Consider the following 19,891-nt stretch of genomic DNA (forward strand, 5'->3'; position numbering starts at 1 on the left):
TCATCATGAATAAAGATTACTATATTTCACAAGCTCAAGCTCATCTTAATGATGAGAATACCTACATGGAACTCGATAAAAACCCCACCAAGGAAATACAAGTGGTACTACAAACCATCATCATAGAAGGCATCAATAAAGGATGCGTGGATGACAAGATGAAAAAATATCTTACTATGGATCATCCCAAAACACCAAGGTTTTACCTTACACCAAAAATCCACAAGAACCCCCTACAACCACCTTGTCGCCCCATAGTATCAACCTGTGGCAGCATACAGGAACCTATTGGCAAACTAATTGACAAATACCTCCAACCTTACGTCATCAACATGAACTCTTTCATTAAAGACACTACAGATTTTTTAAATAAGTTGGATAACGTGAAATTGGACTCCAACGAAAAGATACTCATGTGTACCATTGATGTACAAGCACTGTACACCTCTATACCCCACTCATTAGGGATAGAGGCCGTGGAAACTGCCTTACTTCAGATGGAATATGACGAAAATATGAAAATATTTCTACTGGAATTACTCAATTTCACATTGATGCACAGCTTCTTTAAATGGGAGGATAAATGGTTCCTACAAAAGTCTGGTACCGCCATGGGAAATCCAGCAGCCCCAGCATACGCGAACATTTTCATGCACCAGTATGAGAATAAATACATTCTACAAAATCCCCAATGGCAACAAGGGTTACGTCTATATCTGCGATATATAGACGATATCTTTATCCTGTGGAAAGATACAGAAGACCAATTGATCAACAACATCCAACTACTAAACCTGATTGATCCAAGGATTCAATTTACTCATGTAGTACATGAGAAACAAATTAATTACCTGGATGTAACCATCCTTAAAATAGGTGATACGTTTGAAACTACTCTATACACCAAGACAACTGATCGAAACAATTTGCTTGCCTACCAAAGTTTCCACCCTACCCCTCTCAAACAACACTTACCATATTCACAATTACTCCGCGTACAAAGGATTGTCTCAGACCCGAAGGAATCCAAGACACAAGCACTAATCATGATTGACAAATTTAAGAAACGAGGATACCCAAATGAGGTGTTACAGGATGCCCACAAAAGAGCCACAGCCAAGAACAGGCAGATGTTACTCTCTTCTCAAAAAAGTGTAAAAACAACTAAAATCACATGCGTGAGTAAATATTCTACTATCACTCCACAATTCAAGAAAATCATCAAAAGACATTGGTGTATGCTCAAAACAGAACTGGACTTCAATAACATCTTCCAGGATGAACCCACATTTGCATTTACCAGAGCTAAAAATCTCGGTGAAATCATAAAGAAACCTACTCTCACAAAACCTTTAATAACCTTTAAAGGCACTATCCCATGCAGAAACTGTAGTAATTGCAACAATATCATGGAGGGTAACACCATCACTCACCCCATGCGGGGCAACAAAATCAAGCTACAGGTTAATGGTACCTGCGACACAAAAAACATTATTTATATGCTAAAATGCCCATGCGGAAAAGCCTATGTGGGACAAACTGAACGTAAACTAAAAACAAGATTAACTGAACACAAAAGTAATATAAGAACAAAAGTGTTTAAATCAGCGGTTGCCAACCATTTCATTGAACAAAATCATCAGATTAACCAGATCAGAGCATGTATATTGGAAATTGTGGAAAAAAATGAAGAGAGAGATAATAGAAAGACTTTATTGACACGTGAAAATCACTGGATATTCCACTTGCAAACCCTGCGTCCTCAGGGGATAAATGAAAGAACTGAATTTAGTTGTTATTTATAAATCCATTAATATTCTGTCATGATTATGTTAATTGTACATTATGATACACTGTTTCCGTGGTATAATATATTGTAACTATCATCATTGTCATTAAGTGTTAGTATTGCTTAGTATGAAACACACATATAGACACTGGCCCTTTAACTGATACATGCGCGACTTTAAAACATCGTAGTACAGCCCACACGCGTCACACGCCAACTTGCATCGCGCTGAGAACGTTCTGCTTACAGCGCTGATAGAATTCAGTTTCCTGCATATTCGGTAAGAAGGAATTACGTTTAAATGCTTGTAACCCACCCGAAGCAGCTTGCACTCATTTAATACCGGAACCGCGAGCATTTGCTTTAAGCGCTTACAAACATTTGTCGGCTAATGTGCCACGCCACTTAACCTGTCTGTAAGTTGAAATAGTAACGTTACCACGTTACGTTTAATGCTTGCAGCCCACTTGAGGCAATGTGAACCTTTTTAACATTAGAACCGCTAAAATTGGTTTAAAGCGTCAACGAATGCTTGTTAGTTAACGCGCTGCGCTAGCCAATCTGACAGTGAGATTAATTTGTAATGTTACTAGGCTCCAGTTAACAGCAGAAAAAACACGTACACATTTGGTTTTAACAACGGAAAATAATCCATACGCGTAAATGTAAATGGCTACTTCAATTGTCGAACGTAACATAGTATGTATATCACTTGATGGAGCCAGATAATATGTGACAAAGATTTAGTGAGTTAAACATTGTTTGTTTTTGAAGAATTATTAGTGATAGATACCACTCTTTGTTTCATAGATTTCCCAGATGAAGGCCAGCAGGCCGAAATGCATTGGAATAGGAATATATGGATTGTTGGGAACATATGGATTGTTGTAAAAGGAATTGAATACCAAGTATAAACTATTGAATACTTCCATGAATATATCTTCATAAGTATGAATAAAATATTGCAATGAAGAGCAACTTCAAGTTTGGAAAACTTTATTGATCAAAATTTGCTGGTGAATCCAGCACACCAAAAATCAGTGCCCTTTGTGACACTAGCACTGACCAGCGCTAGTGCTTTCCTCAGTTCTTACTCCAATGGCAACAGTCCAATGCAAACTTCCAGGCCAGGTCTTTCCTGAACCGGAACCCATGCAACCCAGGACCCGTGTCGTCCAAATTAGGGCTTATCAGCCAGGTATAGCTTGGTTCCAGTGACAGTGTGCACAGAACCCATGGATGGACATACCCATCCCACTTACGTCGACACACTAAAGCATACCAAAAAAGTGATGGATGGCATGCTTGAATTAATCTCGCGAACTGGTGATCACTCAGTGCCTCATTGTTATTTTGTACACACTGCCTCATTGGCTTGGACCCAGCACTATGGTCTAAAGACAGGTTGATATTCCTGTAGAATGTTATTCTTGCTTATGTGCTCCTGTAGGATGTGGCAACTGCTTCTTGATGATTTTCCCTATAAGTGAAAGATAGCTAATAGGTTAGAAGCTGATGAGGTCGGCTGGGTTCAGGCATGGTTTCTTTAGCAGTGGAAAGATCTTAAGAGTGTCTTAGAGTGTTCCTTTTTCAGAGGGAGATGTTGGCAGTGTGGTAGAAGGGTTTACGGGCCTCCCCTTGGAGCAATTTGATGATGGATTAAGGAAGGGCCTCGTTGTTATTGGAAGTTGCCTAGTGAGAGTTCAGGATTTTGGCGAGATCCATCTGCAGAACTGTAGTGAAGGAGGTCAGTTTGGTGGTGAGGCAATGGGGGATGAGTTGAACTTGGTGGGTCAAGAAAGGGGTAATAATGCTGATCTGATTGGATGATCGTTTTGATAAAGATGAGTTTGGTGGTGTTGTATTCCTCAATTGATGCAGGGACTGTGGGTTCTGGGAGAGGAATGGTTCAATGTTTGACAGCCTTGAAGAGGGCTTTGCTTTTGTTGGTTGCCTCACTGATGGTGGTTTTATAGTGAAAGGATTTAGCTGCTATTAGGAAGGATCTGCAGTTAGTGTGACTGTTTTGGTGTTTGAACTTCTCCTGTTTTTGTACGGTACATTTGTTTTCATTAAGCTTTGACATCCCTGATAGGCTGAAGTGTTCTGGCATGTTCCTAAATTTTTTACAGAAGAATGTCTTTGATGGAGTGGAAGGTTATATTTTCTCTTTTCGGTTGTTCTTGATACTGAGGTGTAGTATATGCGATGGTGAAGGGGGTGACAAGATGGCCGGTCCAGTTGAGGGTAGAAAGGTAGTTGGTCCAGTCGAACGCTTAGCAGAGGATATTAGGAGATGCTGATAGAATGAGACCTGGTGTGTGGTCTTTATGTTGGGTTGTTGATGAGGTGTTTTATTTCCAGTGTGTAGTAGGCTTCTTTCATGCATTTTGTGTTGGAGTTGTGGGGGCGTGGAAGTCTCTGTGGAATGTGAGATGGAGACAGAGGTGATGATGTCTGAGATTTCTTCCAGTAAGTGCTTGTTTCGGCTGGGTGGTCTGTAGATCGGTTGAAAGGATGCTGTTTTGGAGCTTGATAGAGGGAAGTGGCAGTAAAGGAGCTTGAAAGACTTGGGAATGGTACAATTACTAAGAGTTAGGATCAGGATGTCCTGTGTGCGACTGCAAGCCTCCCTCATCCTGCTTTGAGTGTGTGATTGTGGGTTAGAAGCATCTAATTTCAGGAATAGGACGCTCAGGATGTATGTGAAGGAGGATGTAAACTAGGTTGAAAGGGGAACTAGGTTGTATCACTGCACAGTATGTACTGATGTATGTACCAATGAGCATCAGTTAAGCAAATTAACAAATAAAGTACCTTTTTAGTCTCTGAGTCTCAAAATGTTTTCTGTTTATTATTCATATATGCAAAAGGAACAAGTGATGGAGGGAATGATGAACAATGCAAACGTTCACCCCCAGTCACAAGGATCTGGGTTCAATCCCTTGTTCTTTTGCTCACCATGCCACCTCAGTTTGGACCCAGCCATATGCAAATCAGTCTTGTAGGATGCTTGTTTCCTGTCCAGGGAGGACCTGGCCTAGTAGTTCAGCTGGACTGTTCCCATTAGGCACAAGGTCAACACTGATTTGCATATGGCTGGATCCAAACTTGGGTGGCATGGCGAGCAAAAGGACGATGGATTAAACCCAGATCTGTGACTGGGGGTGAGTGGTTGAAAAGTTTGAGCACTCCGTCCATCATCTTGCTGTGTTTGCTATTATTGGGATATGGGCTGCCTATACAGTGATTGCATTTATAAAATCTTGTTAGGTTAGACATTTTCAGTTGGTTCTGTGTTGTTCTGGATTATATGATCGTGTCACTAGAACAAGGTTTGTTATTTAATGTAGTGCCGAGTCTAAATGTTTCCAGGACTTTAGGCCTGAAGTACTGCACAATGTGTTTATCAAGTAACAGTAGGAGCCAGTGATAAATCGTGTTTACTTTGAGCAGGGGTTTTAGGGCTAGGTCCTTCCATGCATCAACCGACCCAAAAGATGTGACACTGTTGTCTGTGTCCTTGTCTGTGATACTTACGGCTGGTGCTCACAATCCTGATATGTACAACTGGTACTTACAATCTGAATATGTTTGGGTGGTACTTACAATAGTAATGCATGACTGGTATGCACAGTCTGAGTACGTGCTGCAGGTACTCTAGTGACTCTTTTCTGTAAGTAAGACCGCACTCTACTGATCCTCACTCATTTCTTGCGCTCTCATCTCTGCAGGTAAAACTTCAAGAGTGGCTGCGTCTTCTGAAGAAAGAGGAGGAATATTTTCAGGAGTCTAAAGTCAAGGAGGAGGAACAATATAAAACCATGAGGGTGAGTGCCAGCAGTGAATGCTTTGTCTCTGTGTGTCTGTATATGTCTGTGACCGAGTCTGGACACACAGAAACTGATGCATGACCCTACAGATGGGGTCATGGGCCCCACCAGATAACAATACTGACTGGAGTCACCACACTTGGATATCGAGGCTTAAATGAGCCAAGGGCTCGACCTAAACTAAACAAAAACCAGAATTATTCTTCTGATCTTAAGGTTGTACTTACATGGTGTCAGTTAGAGAATATGTGCACAGGCATGGCATTATCTAGCTGTGAGTATTACCTGCGTGTGTGTGCGCACGTGTGCATGCATGTTCACTATTGTGTGTCTAAGGATGTGGTCTCGTATGGATACTTTTCGAGTTATCTGTAAGAGTGTATGCATGTCTGCGCATCTCTATGTTTGTGTGTTTTGTATGAATAGTTTTGGAGTTATCTGTAAGAGTGTATGCATGTCTGTGCATCTCTATGTTTGTGTGTTTTGTGTGGGCATAGAAGAATGTTTGCCTGTGTATAGATATATGGATTGATAGCCACAGAGTATGCAAATATACATGCGTATTTGTGTGCATGTGTGTTTGAGGGCTGTGTATGCTTTGGTCTGGATTTATTGGCTGTTGGTTTGTACTTGATTATGTGGATGCCTGTCTATGGGTTTGCATATTACAAGGTCTGGTGGTATTCGTGAGGAGTGTGCAAATGCGTGTGTGCATCTGTACGAGTGTGTGCTTCTGTGTGCATGGATCTGGAGTTATACATCAGTGAGTTTATATATGCATCTGCATGCGAGTATGTGAATGCATGGGTGTGTCTGTGAGTGTGTGCCTTTGTGAGTCTGTGTATGCATGGACTAAAGATATATATTTGTGAGTTTTGTGAGAGTGTACATTGATGTGTGCATACCTCTGTAGGTGTGTGTATGCGTGGCTCTGGAGTTACCTATCCATCCATCAGACTCAGAAAGCCTGGTGTAAGGCCCTTCCTAAACCAAGGTTTTAGCAATCTAATGTGATATTGCATATACACTGTCAAACCACAGAACATTCGACAGAGTTCATCTAGGTAATAAACATTGTGTTGATGAATTTTAAACCAAGAATAGTTCATTAATCGTAAACCAAACGCCCTAAAATCTTAACATGTTTCGGGATATGTACATTCCCTTCTTCTGGACATAACCTTTTCTAATTCTGGAAATGACATAGGTATAGTTCAGCTTCAGCCGCTGACCATTGCTTAATTTGAGACAGTGGTTTCCGATGCTCAGCACCTGCACTTAATTGTCAGCACTGTCTCTAGTGACAGTCCACCACATAGTGGCTCTGTCTATCTAATTTTGAAATGAGCACAGCAAGAGTGTTTAATAAGTTAATATACATTAAAGAAGAATAATATCTGCAGCCCAAGCCTTTCATATAGCTTTGGGGGCCTGGAATAGTCTGACCTGTCACACTTGTTGGAGTGTGATGGTTAGTGCTTGTGTTGGTGCTGTCATTGGTAGAGCTGGAAGGTGCTATGGGAGGTACAGGCGGCAGTGGCCTCCCGACAAGGGCTCTGGCACCTACTTTGTAATAAATCAGCCACTGACCTCGGACATTCTCTGTTCTGCTCCATCCTCATTGTAAGGTTTCCCTGCAATAGTCTCATTAATCGGCCATAGTTTGACGTGTCACATTTTATGTCTTCATTAGATCTCTCGTACAGGGGTAGGCCACAGCTGACTGGAGTGTCCCAGGATAACCAGTGCACTTAACCCTGCCTCAGGATGGGAGAAGAGGCGGGCCTGTAACGTGGAAGCCCCTTCAGCAGAGGTGCCCATTTATCACCATTCAGACACAGCCATTGGTCGTGATATTTAAGAGTTCAACTGGGGCATCTATAGTGATAAAGGTAACAAGACGGCCACTGCCATAAAAATGTTATGGTATCTGATAAACTCTCTCACAATTTTTGTGAAGGGTTTTTCTTTAGTGGTTGTTACCTCAATTGTCGCTATACCACCTGATAGTATTCTCATCTGAGTGCACGTTCATTGCTGTAAAACACTGCACCAGATCACAGCTCTGCACACCAGGCTCAGGGTTTGAGCACTGCCAGACCACGATCAGGGGCAGGAGGGACGCAGGTCACAGAGGGGCTGATGATCATGTTGGTTGAGGTCGTTTGCCTCTAGTGCCCTGAGGTCTGTACTACTATAGCTCGGAAATGGGCCACGGACAACCCTTTCTGCACTTGACTCCCAGGATAGTGAGGTTGAGCAAAGGCTTCTGACGGCGCTAGTGGGAGGGGCAAGCATTCAGAACTCAACAGTCAACCATCAGACACAATAATGTTATGTCTAGCTCAGTTCTCATGTTTACTAAGAAAGAATACCACACATTTCTATAAAGGTAGAATTGTATGGTTGCTGTGTACGATCCCCAGACCAGGCCAGCAGACCTCTGGTGCCCTCTACCTTCTCCAGGAGTTCTAATGTCTATGGTCCCTGGTGTGTCTAGGGGCTGAGACTTTATTTGAACACAAACTCAGATCGCTCTGGACTGCTCCACTGGCTGCTGTGTAGATCAGTTCAATGGCTTTTGGCTGAAAGAGTTCACTGAGGCAAAAACTATATCGCTGGGACTGCAGATTTCTGTTCCTTGATATTCTTACTTGGTTTGATGGCCGGTGTACCTGTTGCTGTAGCTGCTGCTTCGTTGTGCGGAGTTGTAGGGATAGCCTCGTTCGAGTCGAGGACTCCTGGCGATAATCAGTTATGAAGACCTGTGCAGCGGTCATCTTTGACAGCTGTGGCCTCCCAGGCCAGTTGCACATGGATGCTCGGTCATAGCAGTTGCAACCTCGGGGTCAGGTCTTCATCAGATGGTCGCCATAGGCAGTTGCCGCTTTCCAGGCCGGATCAGTGATCGTTACCTAATTCAAACTTGGTAGTAGTGGCTTGCAGTCACACCTCCAATGACACATATCCATGTGGGTATCGTATAATTATAAAATCTCAAAATATTTTGAATTGGTGCTCGATGGGTATCACACACCCTACTACCAAGAGTGTGAAAAATCACAGCAGACCCCAAGATCCACTGTGCACATTAACCAGCAATAGATACCATAGCAGTGAGCACATTAACCGGCAAGAGATACCATAGCACTGTGTACATTAACCGGCAAGAGATACCGTAGCACTGTGTACATTAACCGGCAAGAGATATCATAGCACAGTGTACATTAACCAGCAAGAGATACCATAGGACAGTGTACATTACCAGCAAGAGATACCATAACACTGTGTACATTAACCAGCAAGAAATACCATAGCACTGTGTACATTAACCGGCAAGAGATACCATAGCACTGTGTACATTAACCAGCAAGAGATATCATAGCACAGTGTACAATAACCGGCAAGAGATACCATAGCACTGTGTATATTAACCGGCAAGAGATACCATAGCACTTAGCACATTAACCAGCAAGAGATACCATAGCACTGTGTATATTAACCGGCAAGAGATACCATAGCACTGTGTACAATAACCGGCAAGAGATACCATAGCACTGTGTATATTAACCAGTAAGAGATACCATAGCACTGTGTACATTAACCGGCAAGAGATACCATAGCACTGTGTACATTAACCGGCAAGAGATACCATAGCACTGTGTACATTAACCGGCAAGAGATACCATAGCACTGTGTATATTAACCGGCAAGAGATACCATAGCACTTAGCACATTAACCAGCAAGAGATACCATAGCACTGTGTACATTAACCGGCAAGAGATACCATAGCACTGTGTATATTAACCTGCAAGAGATACCATAGCACTAAGCACATTAACCGGCACGAGATACCATAGCACTGTGTACTTTAACCGGCAAGAGATACCATAGCACTGTGTACATTACCAGCAAGAGATACCATAACACTGTGTACATTAACCAGCAAGAAATACCATAGCACTGTGTACATTAACCGGCAAGAGATACCATAGCACTGTGTACATTAACCAGCAAGAAATACCATAGCACTGTGTACATTAACCGGCAAGAGATACCATAGCACTGTGTATATTAACCTGCAAGAGATACCATAGCACTAAGCACATTAACCGGCAAGAGATACCATAGCACTGTGTACATTAACCGGCAAGAGATACCATAGCACTGTGTACTTTAACCGGCAAGAGATACCATAGCACTGTGTACATTAACCGGCAAGAGATACCATAGCACTGTGTATATTAACCGGCAAGAGATACCATAGCACTGTGTACATTAACCAGCAAGAGATACCATAGCACTGTGTACATTAACCGGCAAGAGATACCATAGCACTGTGTACTTTAACCGGCAAGAGATACCATAGCACTGTGTACATTAACCGGCAAGAGATACCATAGCACTGTGTACATTAACCGGCAAGAGATACCATAGCACTGTGTATATTAACCGGCAAGAGATACCATAGCACTGTGTACATTAACCAGCAAGAGATACCATAGCACTGTGTACATTAACCGGCAAGAGATACCATAGCACTGTGTACATTAACCGGCAAGAGATACCATAGCACTGTGTACATTAACCGGCAAGAGATACCATAGCACTGAGCACATTAACCAGCAAGAGATACCATAGCACTGTGTACATTAACCGGCAAGAGATACCATAGCACTGAGCACATTAACCAGCAAGAGATACCATAGCACTGTGTACATTAACCGGCAAGAGATACCATAGCACTGTGTACATTAACCGGCAAGAGATACCATAGCACTGTGTATATTAACCAGTAAGAGATACCATAGCACTGTGTACATTAACCGGCAAGAGATACCATAGCACTGTGTACATTAACCGGCAAGAGATACCATAGCACTGTGTACAATAACCAGCAAGAGATACCATAGCACTGTGTACATTAACCGGCAAGAGATACCATAGCACTGTGTACAATAACCAGCAAGAGATACCATAGCCCTGTGTACATTAACCGGCAAGAGATATCATAGCACTGTGTACATTAACCGGCAAGAGATACCATAGCACTGTGTACATTAACCGGCAAGAGATATCATAGCACTGTGTACATTAACCGGCAAGAGATACCATAGCACTGTGTACATTAACCAGCAAGAGATACCATAGCACTGTGTACATTAACCGGCAAGAGATACCATAGCACTGTGTATATTAACCAGTAAGAGATACCATAGCACTGTGTACATTAACCGGCAAGAGATACCATAGCACTGTGTACTTTAACCGGCAAGAGATACCATAGCACTGAGCACATTAACCAGCAAGAGATACCATAGCACTGTGTACATTAACCGGCAAGAGATACCATAGCACTGTGTACATTAACCGGCAAGAGATACCATAGCAGTGAGCACATTAACCAACAAGAGATACCATAGCACTGTCTACAATAACCGGCAAGACATACCATACCACTGTGTACAATAACCGGCAAGACATACCATACCACTGTGTACAATAACCGGCAAGACATACCATACCACTGTGTTCAATAACCGGAAAGACATACCATAGCACTGTGTACATTAGCCAGCAGGAGATACCATAGCACTGTGTACATTCACCAGCAAGAGATACCATAGCACTGTGTACATTAACCGACAAGAGACACCATAGCACTGTGTACATTAACCAGCAAGAGATATCATAGCACAGTGTACAATAACCGGCAAGAGATACCATAGCACTGTGTACATTAACCAGCAAGAGATACCATAGCACTGTGTACATTAACCGGCAAGAGATACCATAGCACTGTGTACATTAACCAGCAAGAGATACCATAGCACTGTGTACATTAACCGGCAAGAGATACCATAGCACTGTGTACATTAACCAGCAAGAGATACCATAGCACTGTGTACATTAACCGGCAAGAGATACCATAGCACTGTGTACATTAACCGGCAAGAGATACCATAGCACTGTGTACATTAACCGGCAAGAGATACCATAGCACTGTGTACATTAACCGGCAAGAGATACCATAGCACTGTGTACATTAACCGGCAAGAGATATCATAGCACTGTGTACATTAACCGGCAAGAGATACCATAGCACTGTGTACATTAACCGGCAAGAGATACCATAGCACTGTGTACATTAACCGGCAAGAGATACCATAGCACTGTGTACTTTAACCGGCAAGAGATACCATAGCACTGAGCACATTAACCAGCAAGAGATACCATAGCACTGTGTACATTAACCGGCAAGAGATACCATAGCACTGTGTACATTAACCGGCAAGAGATACCATAGCAGTGAGCACATTAACCGGCAAGAGATACCATAGCAGTGAGCACATTAACCGGCAAGAGATACCATAGCACTGTGTACATTAACCAGCAAGAGATACCATAGCACTGTGTACATTAACCGGCAAGAGATACCATAGCACTGTGTACATTAACCAGCAAGAGATACCATAGCACTGTGTACATTAACCGGCAAGAGATACCATAGCACTGAGCACATTAACCGGCAAGAGATACCATAGCACTGTGTACATTAACCGGCAAGAGATACCATAGCACTGTGTACATTAACCGGCAAGAGATACCATAGCACTGTGTACATTAACCGGCAAGAGATACCATAGCACTGTGTACTTTAACCGGCAAGAGATACCATAGCACTGTGTACATTAACCGGCAAGAGATACCATAGCACTGTGTACATTAACCGGCAAGAGATACCATAGCACTGTGTACATTAACCGGCAAGAGATACCATAGCACTGTGTACATTAACCGGCAAGAGATACCATAGCACTGTGTACATTAACCGGCAAGAGATACCATAGCACTGTGTACATTAACCGGCAAGAGATACCATAACACTGTGTACATTAACCGGCAAGAGATACCATAGCACTGTGTACAATAACCGGCAAGAGATACCATAGCACTGTGTACAATAACCAGCAAGAGATACCATAGCCCTGTGTACATTAACCGGCAAGAGATACCATAGCACTGTGTACATTAACCGGCAAGAGATATCATAGCACTGTGTACATTAACCGGCAAGAGATACCATAGCACTGTGTACATTAACCGGCAAGAGATACCATAGCACTGTGTACAATAACCGGCAAGAGATACCATAGCACTAAGCACATTAACCAGCAAGAGATACCATAGCACTGTGTATATTAACCAGTAAGAGATACCATAGCACTGTGTACATTAACCAGCAAGAGATACCATAGCACTGTGTACATTAACCAGCAAGAGATACCATAGCACTGAGCACATTAACCAGCAAGAGATACCATAGCACTGTGTACATTAACCAGCAAGAGATACCATAGCACTGTGTACAATAACCGGCAAGAGATGCCATAGCACTAAGCACATTAACCGGCAAGAGATACCATAGCACTGTGTACATTAACCGGCAAGAGATACCATAGCACAGTGTACATTAACCAGCAAGAGATACCATAGCCCTGTGTGCATTAACCAGCAAGAGATACCATAGCAGTGAGCACATTAACCGGCAAGAGATACCATAGCACTGTGTACATTAACCGGCAAGAGATATCATAGCACAGTGTACATTAACCAGCAAGAGATACCATAGCACTGTGTACATTAACCGGCAAGAGATACCATAGGACAGTGTACATTACCAGCAAGAGATACCATAACACTGTGTACATTAACCAGCAAGAAATACCATAGCACTGTGTACATTAACCGGCAAGAGATACCATAGCCCTGTGTACATTAACCAACAAGAGATACCATAGCACTGTCTACAATAACCGGCAAGACATACCATACCACTGTGTACAATAACCGGCAAGACATACCATACCACTGTGTACAATAACCGGCAAGACATACCATACCACTGTGTTCAATAACCGGAAAGACATACCATAGCACTGTGTACATTAGCCAGCAGGAGATACCATAGCACTGTGTACATTCACCAGCAAGAGATACCATAGCACTGTGTACATTAACCGACAAGAGACACCATAGCACTGTGTACATTAACCAGCAAGAGATATCATAGCACAGTGTACAATAACCGGCAAGAGATACCATAGCACTGTGTACATTAACCAGCAAGAGATACCATAGCACTGTGTACATTAACCGGCAAGAGATACCATAGCACTGTGTACATTAACCAGCAAGAGATACCATAGCACTGTGTACATTAACCGGCAAGAGATACCATAGCACTGTGTACATTAACCAGCAAGAGATACCATAGCACTGTGTACATTAACCGGCAAGAGATACCATAGCACTGTGTACATTAACCGGCAAGAGATACCATAGCACTGTGTACATTAACCGACAAGAGATACCATAGCACTGTGTACATTAACCGGCAAGAGATACCATAACACTGAGCACATTAACCGGCAAGAGATACCATAGCCCTGTGTGCATTAACCGGCAAGAGATACCATAGCTCTGTGCACATTAACCAGCAAGAGATACCAGACAACTGTGTCCACTAACCGGCAAGAGATACCATTAGTGTGAGACTTGGCATCTTTTGTCGTGTTTCCCCTGAGTTTTTTTCTTTCTGACCTCCCGGTTTTGACTCTGTTTTTTCTGGCGTAATTGTTCTGCGCGGGAAACATCCTGAACAACGAATCCGGAACAACGAGTTCCGGAGTCACGAAAGCGGAACAACGACTTGCCCGAACAACGACTCAGCCTTAACCACGCATGTGCGTGGTTAAGGCTGAGTCGGTCTAGTGTTCGGGCAGGGCGGAGTTCGGGGAGCATCGCAGTCGCAGAGGAACAGGTAAGAGGGTTTAATTTTTATGGAGTGGAGGTTAGGGGTTAGTTTATAGGGGTTTGGGTTTAGTATTTAGGGGGTATGGGTGATCGTGTTTGTTTAGAAGGTGTGGGAGGGATTAGTATGAAGGAGTAGAATTCGTATATAGGAGGTAGGGGTTTACGTGATTATATAAAGGGAGAGGAGAATTAGTTTTATGGGGTTGAGTTTGTATTTAGGAGGAGGGGGATTTCCTTATTATTTAAAGGAAGAGGGGAATTACATTTATGGGGGTTGAGTTTGTATTTAGGAGGAGTGGGGTTTCGGGATTATTTAAAGGGAGAGTGGAATTAGATTTATGGGGGTTGAGTTCGTATTTTAGGGGGTGTGAGTGATCGTGTTTGTTTTTAGGGTGGGGGCAAATCGTTTTTAAGGGGTGGGGGATCGGGGTGCTATTTGGAAAGCATTTTTTTTAACACGCATTCCTTTACCACGAAAAATCGTGATAGAGGAATCCGTGGTAAAAAAAATCGTGGTGTAGACGAGGTCGTGGTTGCGACCTCGTTGTTAGGGAAGTCGTGGTTGGGGAACTCGTTGTTCCAACATACAATCGTTTCTGCGCACTTTTCGCACAGCTGATCAGTGGTAAAGTGCAGGTGCTCCTGTGGTAAATTGTGTTATGAAGTGGTGTTTCCATGATAGGATGCTTGATTTACTTGTCAGTCCCCAGTAAAGTGCACTACGGGTGCCGGGGCTTGTGAATCAAATGCTACTCGGGGGACCTGCAGCACAGATTGTGCCACCCACGTACTTAGCCCGAAAAAGATATCTCAGACCTGCCATCGCAGAGTCTGTGCGCATTTGCGACTGCCATGTTGACGCGGCCAGTGCCCACACTGGCCAGAAACGGAACCTTCCCTTTTCTTACATGTCAGGCGCCCCTAAGGTAGGCCCAAGGTACCCCTACGGGCAGGGTGCATTGTATGTGAAAGGCAGGACATGGCCGGGTGTGTGCGGCGTGTCCTGAAAGTGAATACAGCCATAATTGCTCTTCACTATTGCAAGGTCACCCCTTCCCCGTAGGATGGATCGGGCAGTTGGTTTATAACATCTTATAAACACAGCGGGCCCGGGGAAGGAGGTAAAGAAATGAAGTTTAGTATGCCTGAACTCCGAATCTAAAGACGCAGCTTTTAGCGAGGGTGCCCTTTTCATTCTGAGTTCATAAAGGCCACTTTTAGAAAGTTGGTATTATTTTGCTCGGTCATTCCGTGTGCCTCTGCTGGAATGTGGATTGCCTGTCAGGGGTTTTGAGGACAGAAGGCTGGGGAGCGGGGGTGGCTCCAGATAGTCTAGGTAGGTCAGGAAAGGGCTGACGAGACATGGGCTGCAAAGGGGGAAGAGGGAGGAGATTTCCTTGCATCTCAAAGAGCCTGGTCTGCCTCTGACAGAGCCGTCTCCACCTCCTGCCAGGAAATCACATCAGAGAAGGCCGAACTGGTTCTGGCCGGGCACAGACACCCTCTGCCCGAAAGATCAAAGGATCTTTGTGTACAAATACTGGGGCCCAGACCCCTGAACTTTAGAACTCATCTGGATCAAGAAGACTGCCAAGAAGAAGAGCCGTAGAAGCTGTGAAAAGGAACGACTGCTTTGCTGGGTGCTTTGCTGGGCTGACCTGCAGTGGCTGCTTCTCTCTTGGGCAGTGAAAGGCCTGGACTGGACTTTCTACAACCTAACTTGCGAGTCTCTCCAAGGGCTTGAGGTAGAGCTTGCTTGTCTCAGGAACATCAAAGACTTCAAGTTCTTCGACCCTCAGCACTGGGGACTGTGTGCTTTGTGCTGCACCCGAAGAACACCAACTCGATGATGTCTACGACGACCCTGCTGACTCCGTGTCCTAAAGGCACCGCAGAGGGCACCGCCATAATGTGACCCTGGTCTCACCGATGCCGGCCGCTGCCGCCACCGAGCCGCTGCTTGCACCGCGACCTGTGGACACCGCACTCCGTACCTTCTCGCTTCATGCCGAAGCTTTGGCACTGCAGAGGGCACCGCCACAACGCCGCACCGCGACCCTGGTCACACGGCGATGCGTACCTGACGCCATCACTGAGCCACTGCTTGCACCGCGACCTGTGGGCACTGCACTCTGCACCGCCCCGGTACACGATGACGCTGTGGCCTTCCTGACGCCGCAACTTCCCGCTGAAAATCTACTCTGAAATCAACACCACTGCTTGCACCGTGGTTCGGGGGCACCGCTCATAAGTTACACGACGCACCACCCTCCTCCCACACCGCAGCCTTGGCTCGCCGGTGCCATCGACTCCCGCTCGTCAGCCGACGACAGCGCTTCAGCAACGACAACGCCTCTGCTTGCACTGTGACCTGCTAGCACCGTGACGAGCACCGCCTCCATCTCGCACCTTGACCCTGGTCTCACCGACGATGCCATCTGACGCCGCCACCGAGCCGCTGCTCGCACTGTGACCTGGGGGCACCGCACGCCGCACCGCTGCACTTCGCACCGCAGCACCCGACGCCTGTTGGCGCCAGCGCTCCTGATCCCATCAGAAAGGAGCTCAACCTGCAACGCGAGTGACTTCAAGGGCCCCCTCGCCCTGCATTTCTGAAAGGTACTGTTTGCGGGTCCTCTCGACACCGCAGCTGGCCCGCGACCTGCGGCCCTCCAGAACTATTTTGGATTTGTTTGCACACGATGCCGATGGATGGAGCTATCGACTTCAAGGAACTTTATTGGAATCTTAGTTTGATAATTACAGACTTTCTTTTAAATAGTATTGGGGATTTTTATCGTCTTTGGTCTTGTATATAAAATTATTGGTTATTTTTCTAAAACTGGTATGGTATCCTTTTGTAGTGTGTACACTGTATTACTGTCGGTTGGGTGCAAAACGCTTTACACACTGTCTCTAAGATAAGCCTGACTGCTCGAGCCAAGCTACCAAGGGGGTGAGCAGGGGTTATTTTCGGAGTGTAACTCCCTTATCCTGACTAGAGTGGAGGTTTCCGCCTGGCTCCCTAGCCTATCGGAAATCCCATTTCTAATTAGATGTCTTATGAAGGGGCCGTATCTTAAAAAGAAATAATATATCATAGAAAAAAGGCATAATGTATTCAAAATATGAGTAATAAAACCCATCCATGTCAAATAGAAATGGTATAATAAGGAACTCACCTTTCCTTGAGAATTGATATGGTAACCCAGCCGGGTAACGCCAAATAACTGCAAAAGGAGATACAACACTATATATTTGTGTTTAGTAACAAACCAGAAGTTAGAAACAAGTCCGAAAGGGGGGAATGAGTCCATTCTATGAATATATATTTTCCAGAAAGTCCTCAATTATGGAGAAAGTTCATTTTAAGACTTGAACTGCATAGAGATAGAGCTGCTGTCGATATCTAGTTTGAGTTCACTTAAGCAAGTGTGCAAGAGAAATGCCCCTCAAGCAATAAGAGCATTGAGCCCATCACAGATAAACAGACATTGCTTCCCTCTGGACCTTAAAGTACAGCTAAATGGTCCAGGAAATGGTGCGTCTGTATGAAAGGAGGAAGCTATATATAGTTCCTACCTATGTTGAAACAATAACATAAAGGTAAGATAGGGATACAAACTTCTAAATCTAGAAAGAAGGTCATCAGAGAATATGTTACACTGAGACCTTATAGAGGTGTATCGGTCAAAGTATTATTGAACAATTAGGTAGAGACCTCAGTAAGTTGCTACCCAAAGGAAAGTAACATGTCACATTATTAATGAGGGATTATATGTTATGACCCATATCCGATTACTACATACATAAGTCCCAGCCCTGAACGTTTATTCTTGTAGTCTAAAGAAGATTTATTGGCATTTGTAAAGTTAATGGTGCCGTCATTCTGTTGAGGTGGCATAACTTTGTGTGTGATAAAATGTGTTCCCACACCTTCAAGCATATGCGTTGCATTATACCATGCTTATGAACAGCAGATAAGAACAAAACCTTGCATAGCGTGGTGCCCACAGACAAACTAGGCGAATAGGTCATGTAATCAACTGCACCGCTGTGAAAGCGGCATTAAGCACAAGCCCGATGTGAACAAGGCTAATATGTTGAGCACGTGCAAGAATATACTCTTGTCCAATGTATTGTCACGCACATGTAAAGATATGAACTAGTCCCACTGTTATAGTATAACATGCCCACAATCTGTAAATGCAACTTGTAAGACACAAACACTTCATGTCAGTAGTGCAAGCCATCATATTATAATGAATCCACAATGTCAATATAATGTAAACACAAATGCAGCAGTGATCATGGATGGGGGCTCTTCTTGCTGCAGTTCTGACGTCCGGCAGCTGCAGGCACTTATCATGTCTGTGTAAGAAACAATGTTTTTTAAACATTTTTAAATAATTCTTTTTATGAACATTGCTCAAACAAAAGAAAAAGACCATGTTTTACATCAATCACTTACAGTCTTCTTTGGTACAGCACTAACATTATCGCCATTTACGTGAGGGATAGGCAGGGATTCGTGTGACACAATGTTGATTCTCACTGGAATGGTTTGGCCCAGTCCACATAGGAAACTGCTGAGGGAAACTGGGAGACCTCACACACCACAAATTGCTCCTGTCCTCTCTCCGAATTGCACTCCGCTTTCTCTAGGTGTTTCTCATGCCAGAAATGTCCTGAGAGGACAAGCTGTAACCTCTCATGGCACTCTCCTTCCTTCTCTCACCAGGCATGGGTTATCAGGTGAGGTATGTCACACCGCTGCTTAGAGCAGGAGCGTATGTGTAATCAGGTGAGGTACATCACACTGGGTCTTTGAGCAGAAGCCTGTGTCTTATCAGGTGAGGTATGTCACACTGTAGCTTAGAGCAGTAACCTGTGTGTTATCAGGTGAGATATGTTACACTGTAGCTTAGAGCAGGACACTGTGTGTTACTGATCCAGCGCAAGGGACAAACTCTTCTCCTTATGTCACGGATTCTTTTCTTACACAAATCAATCATTCATTGGTGGTGTCCATAACACCAACACGCATCTCATTCATACACTCCCACAAACCCGTACACAGGAGAAAGGTTGCTGGAACATGTGTGGAATATACGGAAAAACGTTTATATTATTTACATACCTACAATATATATATGTTCGAAGCATATGAGCTGCAGATTATACACTATGCATAGATCGCCATCTGGTGTTGGGCCCGGATATTTGCACTTGTTTTTGTCCTGGAAAGTCTTTGGAAGTCATGAGATAGGTGACTCCTTAGGATCATAGTGTGCATCGGCTCCATCCTCAGATTGTCTGCCACAAGGGGACCCCAGTCCACCAACTTCCCCTGACCCCTGGGATGACTATAATACGCCGGTGTCCCTAATGTCCCGCAAGATGACATCTACCCCTCCAGGCCTTCCCCACCAGAAGGCACCATGGGTTTCA

General features: G+C 44.1%; 1 protein-coding gene across 1 annotated transcript in view; it reads left to right on the plus strand.

Annotated features, from left to right (window-relative positions):
* LOC146869323 (E3 ubiquitin-protein ligase TRIM39-like) overlaps positions 1–19,891 on the plus strand; it is a 114,512-nt gene that overhangs the window by 9,269 nt on the left and 85,352 nt on the right. Inside the window, exon 2 of the mRNA XM_085649669.1 lies at positions 5,524–5,619. Coding sequence (XP_085505795.1) covers positions 5,524–5,619 — 96 coding nt within the window. The remainder of the gene's footprint in view (positions 1–5,523; positions 5,620–19,891) is intronic.

The sequence above is a fragment of the Triturus cristatus genome, chromosome 1_1 (assembly GCF_964204655.1).
Source record: "Triturus cristatus chromosome 1_1, aTriCri1.1, whole genome shotgun sequence".
NCBI lineage: Eukaryota > Metazoa > Chordata > Amphibia > Caudata > Salamandridae > Triturus > Triturus cristatus.